Below are 18,420 nucleotides of genomic sequence, written 5' to 3'. Positions count from 1 at the left end.
AATATCTCCCAGAAAGCTATAAATAAGTGTCATCACTAACAATTATATATTGCCTACAAAGTAATCCACAGTTATGCCCACAGTTTTGATATAAACTGAAATCAGAAGTTCATATTAAGAGCGAAGTCTCCAACAAATGATCATGTCAGCAACAGAGCTATCTTGTAAACTTGTCCTGTAAACAAAGCTGTAAATTGTGAATTACCTCTTCTTCAAATTATTCCATACATATGTATGAAAGACTTCCATTAAAATTAATGGAAGCTAGATCATGACCTTCATGCATTTAAAAATAATTAACTAGTGAATTTAGGCTGTGAATTACCCATATTCAAATTAATAAGTACAAGTCACAGTTCAAGCCAGGGCTCTTTCTATCTAATCTCTTTCATGTTAATTGAGAGAAAGTTATTCCCCACTTGGATGCCTTTACTGTGTCTCTTTTTAAATTTTAAAATAATACATGGGAAATCCTATTTATGTGCAAACATAGCTGCACGTTGGCTAACACACACATAATAGACAGGTCCTTCTTTGATATTGAAAGTGTGTATTAGGTATTGAAAGTGAATCCTCCTGATCTCCCTTCCCTTGTGATTCTTACTTCACTCAGGTCCTAGAGAGTCCTTTTGACATTTTCACCTATTCATTGAGGCTCTCCATTGTGGCGACCACCTTCTAGCTGTAGTCACCATCTCCTTTAAAAAGCCCCAACTCTGAGGGCTGCATTCCTATGTAATGAACATTTTTACCAATCTGCTCAAATGTTTTTCTTCATTCATTCTTTTTCTAGTCATTTCCATCTCTATTGCAGGTACCCACAAAACTAGGCATATCAAACCCACAGGGCTTTTAAGTCTATTAAACTTACGGGCTGAAGAAATTCTTTATCTTGCTTTACAAAAAACAAAACAAAAAAACCCTGCCTTGCCATTTACCAAAAGCTTAAAGCATTTAAGGTTTTAATATCTCCCATTCTGCTTCATTATTCTCAGTCCCTCATGCATGCTACATCATCAGATGTCCTTGCTCTGATGCCACTTCATACATACACAAGAGCCCTAAAATAGAATTTGAAGGTTTTCTCTTTTAGTTAGGTTTAAGATGTGTGAGGTAACATTAGAAAAAAAAAATCTTACCATGTTTCACTTTCCCTTAGGCTTTTAAGGTAAATTTCAGTGTAGCAAATGTTTTGTAACCAGTTTCATTATTAGACATTCTCTTGTATCTTGAGGCAGTGACACAGGATAGCTGACTGGCCTACATGATGATGATGTTTTTTTGTCCCTTCACATCTGGAGAATATTTCCCCCCTTTCATTTCCCAGTAGGTACTTCTAAATAGCTTGTACAGCAGTTAAAACAGCAGGGTGGTTTTCCTGGTAAGTATTGATCCTGTTCTAAGGATTAGCAATGCAGAGTCCTTAAAGTGACTATAAGAAAATACTATTTTTACACTCAACAAAATGCTTGTTGTGCATTCAGAGTCTTATCTGCTGACTTGAATGACAAACATGTCTCTCTTTACAGCTTTTTTTTCCCCTCCTGTTAGAATTGCAGAGCCAATGCTGAGGTAGAATACCTTTTTAGGGAAATTTGTTAATTGATAACAAATCTGCTTCAACTAAATCTTCCTCCATAACCAGTTTTAAAATTAAGAGCCCTCTTCGGCCTTCCGGATGGCATATACATAATGAGTGGTCTCCAGAAAGCTTTAGTAAGAGTTAGGCTAATGTCTTTGCCAGGTCAGGACCTCTCAGTATAGTTCTAACCCCACTTCTGCATTCCATCCTACTGAGCACCTGCTTAACTTTAGACATGTACCGTAGTCCCATTAACAAACATAAGTACATAGCTGAATAGGTGTGGACTTTAACATGTGCTTAAATGCTTTGCTGATTCGGGATTTGTAGCTGGTGGTATTTGTACAATTGGGCTCTATGACAGAGTGGACCAGATTCTTTTCCAACTCATGCATTATCAAGTAAATTGTTTACTAAGGCCCAGTCTACATGTACAGTTGCACTGTTGATTTTAAAACTGATGTAGCTAAAATGGTGAAACTTTAGCTGCAGACACTCTTCGACTGGTTTAAACCTGGCTGTTTGGCTTGCAGAGGTGCAAGCTAAACTGACATAAACCGGATTTAAATCTTTGAGTGTCCACACAAAGGTACTCTTAACTTGGTTTAATAGTGGCTTATTTTGGTTCATCTTAAACCCGTTCCTAACTGACTTAAGATAAACCAAAATAAGCCAATATTAAACCAAAATAAGTGTCTACATTAGGGTTTGTACCAGTACAACTGAATTCGTTTAATTAAACCACTGCAAGTTTGTGCAGACGAGGCTTAAATTGAACTTAAATTGTTTTAAGTTACAAAACTGCAATTTCTCTGTGTAGACAAGTGCTAAATTCTAATGAGTTATATATGTGCAAGCACACTGAATAATAATACCAACTTGGTGCTTAAAACTGAAGGGCATGGTGATCAGAGGAACTCTGCAAATCTTTTAAAAGTGCAGTTCCAACATGATCATGGATCTGTTTTTAAAAAAAAAAAAAAAAAAAGGCATTATGGGGAGTCCAGACTTCTCTCCTGCTGATTTCCATGACAGAGCTGCTCAGTTTACAGGTTAAAACAAGTTTTATTTCGCTGCCAGCTCTGACAACTCGACCAAGGCTGTGAGAGCCATGCTAGTTCATTCCTTGATTTTTGACACACGAGGCTACCTTGAAATCCTTTGTAAATATCTTTTAACTTACCGGTTGCTAATAAAATAAGATGATGCAGTTTATTTTGTAATCTGTGCATTAACCCACGTGCCAGATAGTTTTCTAAAACACTACTCAAAACCAGTTACTGCGCATATGCACTGTCCAACTTTTAAAACTTGAATCCATAGTCACTTAATTCTTTAACACGTGGTGATTTAGACTCTGTCTTTGAGTAATTGCTTGTCACATTACATTTTTTTTAATCAAGACCATAAGGGTTTCTAATGGAGCCCTAACATAACTTTATAGCACCTGAAATGGCCATAGTCTAATATTATGGGAATGAAAATCTGAAACCTCACACTCTTTTATGTTATATGTTTTATACCATATTACTAAAAGATGAGCTGATTGTAAGGAATGAATACTGTCTGCCTGTTTCTTTCAAAATAGGAAGAATATTCTTCGGTTTTTGGATGCTGAAAGAGATGTCTCAGTGGTCAAAAGCAGCTTCAAGCCAGGAGACATAATTCACTATGTGCTAGACAGACGTCGCACCCTGAACATTTCTCAGGATTTGCATAGCCTCCTTCCTGAAGTTTCACCAATGAAGAACCGTCGGTTTAAAACATGTGCAGTTGTGGGCAATTCTGGCATCCTCCTGGACAGTGAATGTGGAAAGGAGATTGACAGCCATGACTTTGTAATAAGGTGAGCTTTCATCTGCAGCTGGGGATTATAGCCTGCTATCTGTCACTTTCGGGGCGGGGGGGGCAGGGAATGGCAGAAATGCTTTAACCTGAGAGCTCAATTTCCGGGATTATTTGGAATTACTGAGTAATTTATCTGTAGTGATATTTTCACTGTGTGATGCCTAAATTTAAATACATTTTTGGTATGGAAAAAATAAGATTACTTCTATATTGAAAATGAGAGGTGTGCACATTAGGAGGTAGAAGACAGATTCATATTACTCGTTGCTTGTGTTTGTTCATTTGTTTTATTCCAGATAAAATCATTACTCTGATAGAAGAATTGGTCCTATAAATGGAAAATTGTTCTTTTTCCAAAATCTCTTCCTGTCTCTTGGCCAGTAGATGTGGCCTAAAAGTAAACTACTCAATTACTTTATATACAGTAGTGGGGGGCAAAATTTCATTGTGATGCATTGGAATTTAGTCAGATGCTTTCTGGTAAGGTAACTGAAAGCCACACATCTCTCTCACTGCACATTGCACTGAAAATATATCCCTACAGCATGTACAAAAAGTTTATTTTTACTCAAACATGCTCAACCGCCACAAAATTTTGTCTTAGGACCTCACAGATCAATGGCAAATTAAGAGCAGTTACTGGCTCCATTTGACAAGCTGTCATTATATGAACATACATAGATAAATTTAAACAAAAAAGATAGTCTGTGCTTTTTAGGCAAAGTCTCCATTGGTATGGAACAAGGAGGGTGAAATGATGGTGATAAAGAATTATTATATATGTAGGGTTAGCTCACATCACTGCTCCTGTTCTTGTTTTTCCTTTTCTATCTTGTACAAAGCTGGTGGTCAAAGAAACTTGGAAAGGACGGGGTCTGTGAAAGAAAAAATTATAGTTCTTTTCTTTTTATAAGCCTGGGAGTTTCAAAAGCTTTCAGTGGAGGTTGGACATTTAACTCCCTTAGGCAGCTTTGAAATGCAAGCTAAAGAAATACATCACCCTTTTCCTAGTAGTCACAATTGGCAGGAATTATTGAGTAGTATTTTCTTCAAAGGCATGATTTTAGGCTTGAATAGGGAAATGCAGCAAGTTTTTTAGAAAGACTTAAGAAAACCTCATTAGTATATTGGACAATGTGAAATACATTTCATCGTTCTTCATCACAGCTAGATATCCTATTTTATGATGATCTGCAAAAAGAGCACTTTTCCAAAGATGCTAATAAAAATGGATACAAATCCTTTGGATTCTATTATGGAAAAATGCTGCATGTCATTTAGGGTTGCCAAAGACCTCAGATACTCCTGCACCTTGCTAACTGAAGGGCCTGCCTTTTTTGTTTTGGACAGTGACACTGCAGAAAGCTGGGAGGACAGAGACAAGAAAATTATCAAGAGTTGGAAGCTATATTATAATGTCTGTCTTCATATTCCATTCTATCCTACAACACGTGACCCAAACACTGCACATACAGATATAGGAGCTATATTTTATTTTGGAGTTATTTCAGTGATTGGCCAGAGACTGCCCTTTCCTTTTCCATGAGTGTTCGACTTGTACTGAGAACGCTTTGATTCTGCCAAGTTGGAACTCCTGCTTATAGCCAAGAGAGTTCATTATAAACAGTCCATTGCCTAACTGCACTTAGCCTGTAGCTTCTTTGTTGATGTTATGCCCTCTTGCAGGTTTAATGTGTTTGACTTGACAAGCTGCATAATGATGCAGATACCAGACTTTCTGCAGGAAGTTCTTCTATGTGAAAGCAAACTCATGATTGTCCCTCAAAAAGGCCTGGATTCAGCAAAGTATCTAAGCATATATTTAACTTTAATTGTGTGCTTAATTCCTACTGAAGTCAAATAACTCATCGCTAAGACCTCCTGTGCCTATCCCCAAAACATGTCTTTTCTAGTAGTGAAACCAGAGAATGAGCTCTAATATGAATTTTGAACTAACAAAGAACTTGAGCTCTATGGAATAAAGATAAAGTACATTTGCAAAGGTTTAATCTACAGAAATTAGCCTGTGAATAAAAGGAAAATGATAAAGCTCAATATGAACATCAGGAAGCAAAATCTGCAATTTAGATTGAAGGCACATGTATCACTTCAATACAATCCCATCACATCAGAGGAACTAGCCATAATAATCAATATTCCTAGTATTCCAGAATATGGTCAGATTAGCCAAGAGTGAATCCTTCATATGAACAAGAGGCAAGGAAGTGAGTGTGTGACTTTGGAGTATGTATGGTACAGAGATTTTATTCACTGGTCAGACCTTAAAACTCTTCAGAAGTGCACAGAACGTGTATGGCTAAACTGCATTCAGAGACCTTTCACTGCTTAAAGTATGTAGTAAGGAAGTCCTTTAGGAATTATGGGAGAAGAATGAATATATCTTTTTGCTAGAAGGAGGAGAGAAAGGAACCTAATAAAAGTAAACAGCACTCTATGCTTCCTTCATGCTGGATAATTGTATTGCTGTAAGGGCTCAGGTATGAACTCCATGAACTGACTTTGCTGCTTCTTTTGGTTTATGTCTCTGAAAATAAAATATACACATCTTATTCACCACGCTTCTTTGCTTTTCTGAAAAAGCAGTTGTATAGGCTATATTGGACTCACAATTGACCATACAAACTAATGAAGAAAGCTTCTGTAGACTCAAACATTTTTGTGTAGTATGAGCAAACAATTTTAGAGAGATACTTATATTGGTTTGGTAAAACTAAATAATATTCTGTTAATTTTGGTAATACTGTGTTTTCTTCTTAAGAGATTCATGAAAGGAAATACATAACAAAAAGTATGTATGTGATTTATTAGAACAGGAGTATATTGATCACACTACCCCTAGTATAAGTGGTCTTGTTAATTTGATGGTGGCAATGATAGTGAGAATGAGACCAGAGTCTGAAGATAAGGAAGGTACTTCAGACATTCTACAGTATTTGAATTGTGATACAGTAAATTCAGCAATCTTGCATTACAGTATGATGGAATTGGATACTACATTAAGGTAACCTGAAAATATTAATAACCAATGAAATGACTTGGACACCCTAAAAGCATTATCAAGGGTAGAAGGAAGCATTCACTATGTAGCTTATTTAAATTTTATAGTGTCTTATCTCTAAGGTAGTCATCCAAGGTCATTAATAACTGGCTCCCTTTCCGTGAGACATCACAGTGTGCTGTATGCTGATGATGTCAGACCTATCATAGTCTCTTGGAGCATGCAGCTAGCTAAAGGAGAAAATAACTAGGTTGTGTTTAGAATGTTTAAGCCAGATTTTTAAAAATAGGTACCTAATAAAGAGAGACAGTGTATGCATACATGGGAACAAACAGGTAATTGTGCTAGTAAATTACAGTTGCATGAATGCAATTATCACTCCTCTTTACAGAGTGCTAAAAATATATATGTAAACACACAACTGCATTTGCAAATGCAGTTGTATGTTTTGTCAGTGTAACTATCTGTTTTTACCATATTTAGGGCACATCTTAAGCAGCTATTTTTGAGATAAAGCATAACTCTACATACGCACAGGACTTGATTCTCTTCATGCACCAGTGTAAATCAGGAGTAACTTCTTTTGTCAGGGGCCAGATCTTCTGCTGGAGTAAAGTGGCTTAGCTCTGTCAAGTTCAGTAAAGCTACAACAGCTTAAGCATCAGGTTCAATAAGGATAAGTGCAGGGTCCTACACTTGGGATGGAAGAATCCAATGCACCGCTACAGACTAGGGACCGAATGGCTCGGCAGCAGTTCTGCGGAAAAGGACCTAGGGGTGACAGTGGACGAGAAGCTGGATATGAGTCAGCAGTGTGCCCTTGTTGCCAAGAAGACCAATGGCATTTTGGGATGTATAAGTAGGGGCATAGCGAGCAGATCGAGGGACGTGATCGTTCCCCTCTATTCGACACTGGTGAGGCCTCATCTGGAGTACTGTGTCCAGTTTTGGGCCCCCCACTACAAGAAGGATGTGGATAAATTGGAGAGAGTCCAGTGAAGGGCAACAAAAATGATTAGGGGTCTAGAGCACATGACTTATGAGGAGAGGCTGAGGGAGCTGGGATTGTTTAGTCTGCAGAAGAGAAGAATGAGGGGGGATTTGATAGCTGCTTTCAACTACCTGAAAGGGGGTTCCAAAGAGGATGGCTCTAGACTGTTCTCAATGGTAGCAGATGACAGAACGAGGAGTAATGGTCTCAAGTTGCAATGGGGGAGGTTTAGATTGGATATTAGGAAAAACTTTTTCACTTGGAGGGTGGTGAAACACTGGAATGCGTTACCTAGGGAGGTGGTAGAATCTCCTTCCTTAGAGGTTTTTAAGGTCAGGCTTGACAAAGCCCTGGCTGGGATGATTTAACTGGGAATTGGTCCTGCTTCGAGCAGGGGGTTGGACTAGATGACCACCTGGGGTCCCTTCCAACCCTGATATTCTATGATCAGAAGGTCTGACCCAGTTGAGTTAACTTAGTGAGAGAGGAGAATCAGGCCTCTCTTCTCTTAAAATGGTACTGATTGCAAATTGTTCTCTCTTCAGATTCTTTCCTCGTCACCTTTTAAAGCTAAGTGTATCCAAGTAAATGAGCCCTGATCCCTGCATCCACAGTACTGATGTGGTAAATCACAGCATGTAGCATTTCTGTATGATACCATGAAAAGGTTTCTTAACTCCAAGAACACCTGTCACTCTATGAAAGGAATCAGTACTGTAAAAAAATAAAATACACTGATTACTTGCAGGCTGCTGAGAAGTGGCCTGGATCAACTTGCTGCTGTTCCGTAGTTCTCTAGCTGTTGAATCAGACAGATATAAGATGATGCTCCTGTCTAAGATTAAAACAGGTCAGGCTTGTTCCTCCACTGAGGATGTTTTCTAAACAATATTTCTACTGCTGTTGCTCTCAGGGAAAAAAAAAAAAAAAAACACTTGCAGTAAGATTCAGTAGATCTCTGCAGCTCTAAGGACGCCTTTCCTTTGTCTGCATAGTATGATTGTGCTTTTTCTTTAGAGATAAGTTGCAAGGATTTAGAAAACCAAACAGACAATAGCCATAGGACTACATGTGCTGAATGCCCCCAAATAACAAGGGTGAAATAGGCATTCAGGACACACACAATTTTAACCTTAACCATTTTTCTGACCAGCTCTCACTGTTCAAGTTTTTCAAGCATGAACTCTGCTAGTGATGTTACACCCACTAAAGAGTATAGAGCTAACCTTAGTAGGGCAAGCAAGTGGCAATTTTTTTTTGTTTATATGGTGGTTTTAAGACCTTTGTTTAAAAATATACAATTTTATATTTTTAGACATATATTGTAAGAAAATTGTTATGTTTCCAGGTATCAAAAAGAAGAGCCACTTGTGCACGTGCCAAGAAATGAGTTCAGGATTCTGATTTTTCCTATAACAGCTCGTGATTTCATGAGTGCACACAAAAATTCAGTTTACTTTTAAGAACGCTGAGGATTTAAGAAAAACAGCTTTGTTTTGTCCACAGGACTTAAGGATTCTGATAGTCACTCAGGAAACCTTTGCAGTGTAGCTGCAGATAGTTTATTGTGACAGTGCAAAGTAAGGACCAGATTCTGCCTGCCTTACTGACACTGAGTAGCACCTTACTCCACAAAGAATCCAGACCTAAATATATTAGTGTGGGCTAGATGGAGCATTTAGGCTTATCCTTGAGTAAGGGGCAACACCTACTCCTCTGCTTTAAGAGCAGCTCTGTGAGGAAATTGTAACTTCCCTGCTCCCATCTTCTTTGGTGAGGGGAGTAAGTTGTGAAGTGTCATCTGAGATAATGGCAACTACGACATGTGTATTAAGCAAATTATTGTTGTGCATAAAACTACCAAATATTAATTTTGATAAACGTTCCATGGAGACGTAGGCTGAGCAGAGAAAAGAATTTTTTTTTTCATTCTATCCCATGACCTTGACTCCCTCACAGCTCTTCAAAACTGTCCACGTAGTAAACATTTAATCAGTCTTGGGGTTCTGTCGCATCTTAAGTTACATTTTACCAGAATACTGTATTTATGCATATATGATGCAGTCCTTACTTGCACAAGTAGTTCCATTGGCTTTATATAGGAAAATGATGCATCTCTTGTAGAGACGGACAATAGACCTTCGGGCAAGTGTCTTTCATGTGAGTAAGGGTTTGTAGGATCACTCTACATGTATGGTCAAAAAAAATCTCTGCGTCTGTCTCCTAGAGATGTATGGACATACAACTTTTGTGCCTATTTCAAGATATATCTAGTCTATAGACTAGAAATACTTTAATAAAATGCCAAAATATGAGTCCCTAATTTTTTGAGAATCATTTCCTAACTTGAGAGATTTACAGAGTGCCTGTCCAGGTCTGAATGGAGCTAATTCCGAAGAGTTTTGGTGGGCGGGAACACATTGTACTCATTCAAAAAATTTCTTTAGGTTTCTGCCAGCCATTTATTCCAGAACATAATCAGATCCCCTTCCAGTGTGCCCAGGATATGGAAGTAATTACTTCTTAATCTTGTCTACTTTCTGCACAGTCACGCTTTTACAAATAGCCTCATTGAAGTAGTGAGGTGTCACCAATTGAGCCTCATTTGCTGTAGTTTAATTTCAGTTTCCCCCAAATGACCCATAGCAGATTGTTTTGTTTTTATGTTGGTTCATGATGATTTCTGGACAGAAATCCAGCATTTTGAGTAGAATACTGTTAATCATGGCTCCCTGGAAGGCCTCCAGTGAAGCCTAGAAGTAAGGGCTACCATCTTGTCTGTGTACTTGGAAAAGTCCTTTTTGCTCATGTTTTTGTGTTTTAGTGATGTGATGTTATCTCCCTCTTCTCTCCCCCTCCCCCGATGGCAGGAAGGTGAAACTTTTTTTTTATCTCAAAGGGTTTGACGAGCTTTTGATGAGCTTCTTTCAGTAGGCCAGCTAGTCCCACCAATGTTTGCCTTCCTTCCCCTCATTCATATACCCTCCCCATCTGCAGACCAGACCCATGCCTTTCCCAGAGAGAGTACTGTGACAGCACTGCTCAAACTTCATCCAGGCAGCTGGGGGTTCAGGAGGTGATTTTCCTTTTTCTTCCCTCTGTAAAATAAAAATCCCAACAAATTTGTAGTGTAGTGCTCTCCTGGCTTCACAAAGCTGCTGCTGCTTCAGCAAAAATAGTTCTGTCTCAGGGACACATTTCTTCTGTGTTCCTGGAGCAGGACTAGTGGGCAGCTCTAGATGGATTTTGGCAGGAGATGAATGGTTTCGTATTATTACAGGCCTTGTAGCTCACTGGATGAAAAAGTGCACATTCCCATGCTAAACATTAATGAAACCCTAAAATATATACAAATAAGTTACTTTTACTAACAAAAAAATCAGTGTGTGGTTTAGGAGATTCTGGGATATGAAGCCTTTAAACCTGTAGGTTGCCATTGTGAATCAGATCCAAGTAGATCATGGCTAAAGTCCCACTGTTGTAAGTTGATCTGAGTGGACAGCCCTGAGCCCATTGAAATTAAGGGTCTGCACAGATCAGCTTGTAGGATCAGGGCCCAGATTTTGACCAGCTGACAACTGTGCTAGTTCTCTATGAGATGAGTTGATGATCTCAGTCAGTTTTAATAGAACGTGTTTGAATGTGTCAATTGATTTAAAAAACAAAGATGTGAACTACAAGAAGCAAAGGGCCATGTCTTCAGTGCTTTTCAGGTTGCAATATGAAGTGTGCAAACTTGGGGAAACATCAAAACATGAATTTAAGTCATTAAAAGGATCACTGCGTACCAGTGATTTGAAATGAGTGAGTCATTCACATTTCTGTTGAGAAAGGGGAGGGAGGAAGAAAGGAGGGAATTGGGGAGTCACTTTCAGCCTTTTGGAAACATGAACTGTAATTTTTGTAAATCTGTGGTTATGAATGAGGGTGGTGTGGGGGTGTGTATGGTGGGGGGATGGGAGCGGGGGTTTGAGTCCTTCCCATGCTGGGGGAAGGAATCTGGCTATCTTTTTAACCTGTACTTTGAATGTCTTATTGAACTTGTCTGAATCTGATTAACATGTATGACAATCCCCAAACATACCATTTCCGCATTCGTATGGTTTAATTTCCTGCTGTGCATTAGAGAAGTGAAATGGCCCCTGGTGTAAATTAAAGCAGTCTCTAGCTGCTCAAAGTAATGGCAACCCATCTTGGGCTGCAGTGCTGCCCAGAATCCTCACAGTACCAGTATGGGCACACTCCTGATTTGTCTCTCGCCATGTCCTCAGCATGCCCTCTATGCCAGGGCTAATGGGGGGTGAGGGGAGCAGTATATACCTGCCCTACATTGTGCCTGTACCAGGGGAATGTTTTCATGGTCACTTGTGTGTGGCTCCTGTACAGCAGTTGTATACCTCCAGAATGGTGGATGGAATCTTTCTCACTTTTCAGAGAAATTCTTTAAATTTAGGGAAAAGGAATACCTTAATAAAGTTACCTACTGTACATTTTCATACCTCATTCTAATATATTATTATATTTACTAACCAGCAGATGTTTGTCTTGTATTTTTTTTGTTTGTGTAGCTTCACTGGGAGTGATACCTAAAAGTTAGAGGAACCTACTCTTAGTGGTTAAACCACTTATATCTCTCATAACAGACAGGTTATATTTCCCAATATCATCTAATACAAAACCCTTTTAACCATAGTACTCTACAAAGACTAAAATTCAACACAAAAGCCACGCAGGAAGCCAAATAAAAATGAGAAATCCAATTTCTCTGTAAATCTCCCCAAACAAAAATTCTGCAATCTTCATGCAACAATTTGCTGCTTCTGTAATCCAGTAGGTTCCCCAGATTTGTACTTCTGAGGTTTCTGGTCAGATGAAATTACATTGAAACAGTATTGAAAAATGTTAAGAACTTCTTATTTCTCTTCTAAATCTCCAAACTCCTACCCTAATCTTTTTTTTTTCCATGAGGGAAAAATATCTAACCACCCCCCAAAAAGGGAAACAGTCACAACACTTTATCCCATCTGTCTCCACTGAACTCTACATGCTGCTAATATACTATGTTACAGAACTCTACTTAAGGTGTGGTAGTAGTCTCAAAATTGCGTATGTAAAAACAGCATTTTGGGGTTTCATGTTAATTGTCTCAAAGATTTTTAGTGCAAAAGTGCACAGTTTAGAAGTATAAAGATATTTCCTGGCCTCTGCAATTGCTATTTCTGCTGTCCCTTCTTTCTAGGAAGCAGATGGATCTTTGTTGCCTACAGGGTGGATTTGATTTAAATCAAATTTAAATTGCTAGTTAGGAAGACTTGATTTAATCATGGATTTCTACATAACACCTTTTATAACCTTAATACATATTCTTCACAACTCAGAGATAGACACAGGTATCATTTTTAGAAGTTACACACTACACATTTTTAAAGTGATTTTTGAAAACTTTTCAGATTAGTTTTACAGCTATATCAGAAAATGAATGATTGTTTGATTATTGTTTTCATTTACCAAAGGTAAATGAAGCAAATAGTTCACCTCCCAATGACTTCATAAATATCTCTAATTCAACAGGGTAATCATTAATATTTGAAGGATTTTCTTGCCATGCTGTATTAGGAGGAGAACATCACCAGACAGACATTTAAATTGTTTTATTTAACTAAAACAACAACGTTATGTATTCTGGATTTTTTTCTTCAATAGCAACCATAATAGTTTAACAAAACAAGTATATGAATTTTTGAATTTAAACATAATGTTTGATTTTTGTTGTTTTTTTAACTACGATAGTTAAATGAAATATTAAAAAAAATTTAAATCTACTACGTCAGCCAGGTCAATACAAGAAACGTAAAATATTGGCTTCTGCAGCTAATTCAGTCGTCTCCACCTTCATTTTCCTGTTTGTTCATAATCTGGAAAAGAAAAACAAGCTTTCCTGCTTTTTTAGGTCCCAAACGATTTCTCAATTTGGAATGAATTAGTCCAAAGGAAGAAAATTTTCTTTCTGCACCGGCAGAAGAAGCTACTGCTGTTAAAAGTGAGATTATTACTTCAACAGTGTCTGAATCCCAGTGCTTAAGTGACTTCCACCAGTTCACTGGTGTAACTTTCTTTAAAACATCACCAGCAAACATATATTTCTTGAATGGTTCTTATTCCCAAACTGGGAGATCTCTTTTACGGCCCCCTGTAATTATAGGCTTTCCCTTCTAGTGAGAATGGTATGGTAGATCTTAAATCAATGAAAGCTACACTCAGAAAGACCTCAAGACTTCTGGAATATGCTGCTCAAATAGTTTCACTTTGGTTTCTACTGCCTGTCCCTCCCTTCTCACATTTATCTCCAGACTTTTCCTTGTCTGGATCTATTCCACGCCCAACTATCTTCTATTCCTTGAACTTTCTGAAACTTTGCACTTTTAGGGAGAGGTAAGGGATTGACTCTGTGTACACAAATTTGCAAAGGGACAATAGGGTTGAGGTCCATTATTTCTCACCTCTAGATATTTATTTAAAACATTTTTGCTGTTAACAAGCATGTTATCTCTGGAGACACAAATGCACAGTTTGAGAACTGGAAAACAAAGCATCTGATGGTATCTTCTAGACTCAGCACTGAGTCCCACTGGGTAGATAGAAAGATTAATTTAAATAATCTATACAGAAGCCCTTGGAACCTGATAAGATTGGGTCCCTAGTCCATGAACTATTGGAACTCATTTACAAAACTTTACTTAAACATTACATGAATATATTGTCTCATACTATAGAATTAGAGTTTATAATCCCTATTCCATGATGATATCTTTGAGCTATAATGTATCTTAATTAAAACTATCTTTAGATTGCTTTTTTCCCCCCTCAAAGCATTTTATTAAAAAAATCATTTTTTTTTTAAATAATTGATTTTTATCCACCCTGGTTGCACATCAGCATTGTCAGTAAGAAAGATTTTGCCAGTCAAATTAGGCCCTCAGTTTTCCAGTGTTCATTGTCTTTAAATTATTCCCTTAGGCCTGGTCTACACTACAGCATTAGGTTGATTTTAAGGCAGTTTATGTTGACCTAATTATGTCAGTGTACATACTACAGCCTTGTTTCTGCCATTATAAGTGCCCTGCTACACTGACATAGTAACTCCATGAGAGGCATAGGGATTATGTGGATGTAGTTAGGCTGATGCAGTGTCCTGTAGACACAGCATTACTTACATCTATTGGCAGTCATTCTTGTCAATTTCTGGCTCCCCAGTCAGGCTGCTGCTCAGTCTCCGCTCCAAGCTGGGCTGCCACCCAGGCTCCCAACTCAAGCTGCTGCTGGGCTATCCACTCCTTCTGGGGAACCTGCTGTGCCCCAGATCCCAACTCCTTGCTCCCAGGTGGACTGCCCCCAAGCTTCTGGTTTCCCGCTCTGATTTGCTCCCCACTGGGCACATGGCAGCTGACCAGTCTCCCAGTTGGGAGCCTGGCTGCCCCCACCTCCCTGGGCTCCTGGTTCCCTACTAGCGTGACCTGATTTTTCCCACTTTCTATCTGAACAGGTTGGGTGGTGGTGATTAATAGGCGCCTGTATAAGAGAGGGCTCTGAATATCGTGACTGTCCCTATAAAATCGTGACATCTGATCACCCTGCTCCTCACTGGGAGCATGGCAGCTGACCAGACTCTGGGTGCGGATCTCCCGGTGGGGAACCTGGCTTCCCTTCCAGGCTCTTGGCTCCCTGCTGAGAGCACAGCTGCACCTGGCAGGGAGCTCTTTGCCCAGAGACTGGTCAGCTGCCCCATTCCCAGTAGTGAGCGGGGAGCCAAGAAGCCTGGTGCGGCTACCCTGTTCCAGGCAGGGAACTGGGCTACTGGCGGGGAGCTGTGTGCGGAGCTAAGAGTCCTGGCTCTCAGCCCCCAACACTGCCCCTCTGAAGTTGGTGGAAGCACTTCTGGTGAGGGGACACACCGCCGCCAAAAGAAGGGCAGTGTGGTCATGAATTACCACAATAATTACTGCGGTGGCTGTAAATTGACTTGACATAGGTTGACTAAAGTTTACAGTGTAGACATGCCCTTAGTGAAACTTGTGTATTCCCCTTACCTTTAGTGAGGTTTGCACAGGTTTAGGTAATTGGAACCTTGATAAACAACTTTTGTTGATTATTCACCAAAAGGAATAGAATCCAGCTCTATTACTCTTAACTCTCCTGGCTTTGTAGGAATAAGAAGTAAGGAAACAGTAGAAACTTTCTTTTCATTGCGAAAGTAAAGTAAGCAGTTACAATGAGAGCACACAGGCAGCAGCACATCTGGTGAGAGAAGTTGCCAATTTTACAGACTCACTCTTCAGAGCAGAACTGCACGTGTGATAGACAATCTCAATAGAACCTTTAAAATTCTCTTCCTCTTTATGTTCTACAAATACTTGAGCCCATTGTCTGTCCTCTTTCTGAAAATTGTTCTGTTGTGTGGTAAAATAGCTTTAATTACAGTATTTAGCAGTGAGTGAGAAGAGTAGCGCCTAGAGTAATATCGCTCACTTCACTGAGTGTTTACCTATGCATAGGCCCCAGCTTTCTCTTACTTCTATTTTTCTCCCCCCCTGTGTCGTAGCAAAAATTTGGCTGTAGACTTGTTAGTAGCACAAGATTTAGGGTGACACTTTACCCTTTTTTGGTCTTTGGATAACACTATCTCACCTTATGTCGTATCTTTTATTTATTATTTTATTTAAAATATAGAGTATCATAAATATAGATGGCACTTCAAAGACAACTTTTCAGGTTCTGCTGACACTTTCTCCATCCTAGATTCTGATGCTTCTCTTGCTTCTCTTCCATACATGACAATTACTAATTTGCCAGCTGATTAATCTTTTTTCTATTGTGTTCCTAATTACATGTCAGACAAAACAGTTGCATAAAAATAACTCCTATCTTCAGCTGTTGCTGTTCTTTATTTGGTGCCTCTGAGAAGTGGGGAGGGCAGAAGTGACTTACTACCACTACTCTGTTTCCCGTCTTCGGGACGGCTGGAAGCACCTTGTATGAGTTAGAGCAGCTCTGAAATTATTCTTACTTTGTTGCAGCCAGAATGTTTCAATTTGAGTTTCTGTTCCAGTCCAGGATTTCTCTAGCTAGGCCTTTTCCATATCTTGGCATACCCACTGTGCCATAGGTCCCAGAGTAGGTAATGTAGAACCAGCTTTAGAAACTTTTTTCATTACCCGTGGGAATCATCAGTTCAGTGAGCACCTACCATGGCCATTGACTTCAGGTGCTCAGCAGTTTTGAAACTCAGGGCAGTTGTTAAGGGATCTCAGGGTTTAGAAGCCTAATTTAAGACACGCAGTTTCATAAATCTTGGCCTGAATGTGCAATTTGATGGAAGATCAGAGTCTAAATCAATAAAACAATAACGAGGGGTGATTTCAGCTGCACACATGAAGGCTAGTCAAATGTCACAAAAGGATATTTAGAGAGACAAGGTGCATGAGGTAATATCTTTTACTGGATCGACTTCTGTTGGTGAGAGAGAGAGGCTTGTCTCTCTTACCATCAGAAGCTGGTCCAATAAAAGTATTACCTCACCCCCACCTTGTCTCCCTAATGTCCTGGGACCAAGATGACTATAATACTGCATACAACAGATAGGATTTAGATAAAGTTTCTTGACATCAGCAATGACTGCTTTGTGGAACAGCTAGTTCTAGAACATACAAGATCCAGTCAGACTTTTTTTAATGGTTTTCCTGGGAGAGACACCTAAGAGTAGGTAAAATTTCCATTAGTGGTTAAGGCACTTAAGTTAGTCACTAGCAAAGACATGTTCTAATGTAGAACATCCATTAATATTTTTTCCTTCAGAAGTTACAAAACTCTAAATTTACCTTTTAAAAATTGCCATAATTCCATTATTCTATAAAACTCTCCTAATCAAAAAAATATACTATCAAACTGTAATCTGAACCAAACGTTACCAGTTCTGTAATAAGTCTGCTTCCCTCTAGCCCCCTTCTTCTTTTGGTGGGTTTTGTGGTTTAAAAACCAACAACAACTCTTCAGTGAGTGCAGCTCCACCAGCATAAAAACTCTTCCTTTTGAATATCCAAAGTGCTGCTACTTACTATTCACAACCACAAAGATCCTTTTTCTGCATGACTGGAAAAGGAAGTTCCACTTAACCCTCCCAGAAGTGTAAATAATCATAATATTTAACCTCTCTTCCTCCACTGAGTGACATAATGGCTCTAAAATTACCTATATTAAAACAGTATTAAAAAGTTAGTGTTGTGAGATCTGCCCTCTAGACTAATTCTCTTATATAGAGTAAGTAAAGCTACATATACGCAAGAAGATGGAGTTAGGGTGGAAACTACAACTTAGATTTTTCTGGCTTTCCGTGATTGAGATCTCATTCTTGATATTTCACTTACTTAGTTTTTTGCATATACTATGCAGCAACATTTCAGTGATATGAATTTATTTCTTTGTAACCATGTCAGAAGAACTCTACTGGAAACAACAGTAACTACTCAGTAACTCATGGGTAGCAGTGCAGCAAGGTCTGCTGCCAAATAAGTAAATAATGTGTCGTCACTTTTTCTAAGTATTTAATACCATTTAAACCTTCCTTGTCACTTCACTGTGTGGTCTCAAATGAGAAGAACCCATATCACAGTCACTGTAACTTCAGGAACAAGGAACTTAGTGGTCATAAGTTTAAATTCCTGTTTTGTAAACAACTTAAAAATAAGGGCACTAGAAATGCAGAAACTTGTTGGCAGCTGACTTTAAAGAAGGCAACGCTTTTTTTTAATGAAATCTGTCTTGTCTTGAACTCTGAATTCTTGCAACAAGTCTTACAGTAGGGAATAATTAACAAATGATAACATCAACATGATAGACCTTAAGGGGTACACCTGGCCTCTGTACATCAGTGGCAGATAGGAGCTGGCATTGTGCTGCCACAAAGGGCCTTGGGAAAACTCCCCC

General features: G+C 38.9%; 1 protein-coding gene across 1 annotated transcript in view; it reads left to right on the top strand.

The window, feature by feature from the left end:
- ST8SIA4 (ST8 alpha-N-acetyl-neuraminide alpha-2,8-sialyltransferase 4) overlaps positions 1-18,420 on the top strand; it is an 84,560-nt gene that overhangs the window by 13,930 nt on the left and 52,210 nt on the right. The window contains exon 3 of the mRNA XM_074952902.1: positions 3,171-3,428. Within this exon, the coding sequence (XP_074809003.1) occupies positions 3,171-3,428 (258 nt within the window). The remainder of the gene's footprint in view (positions 1-3,170; positions 3,429-18,420) is intronic.

The sequence above is a fragment of the Natator depressus genome, chromosome 5 (assembly GCF_965152275.1).
Source record: "Natator depressus isolate rNatDep1 chromosome 5, rNatDep2.hap1, whole genome shotgun sequence".
Classification (NCBI taxonomy): domain Eukaryota; kingdom Metazoa; phylum Chordata; order Testudines; family Cheloniidae; genus Natator; species Natator depressus.
Note: the sequence above shows the minus strand (reverse complement) of the source record. Positions and strands in the feature narration are given on the sequence as shown.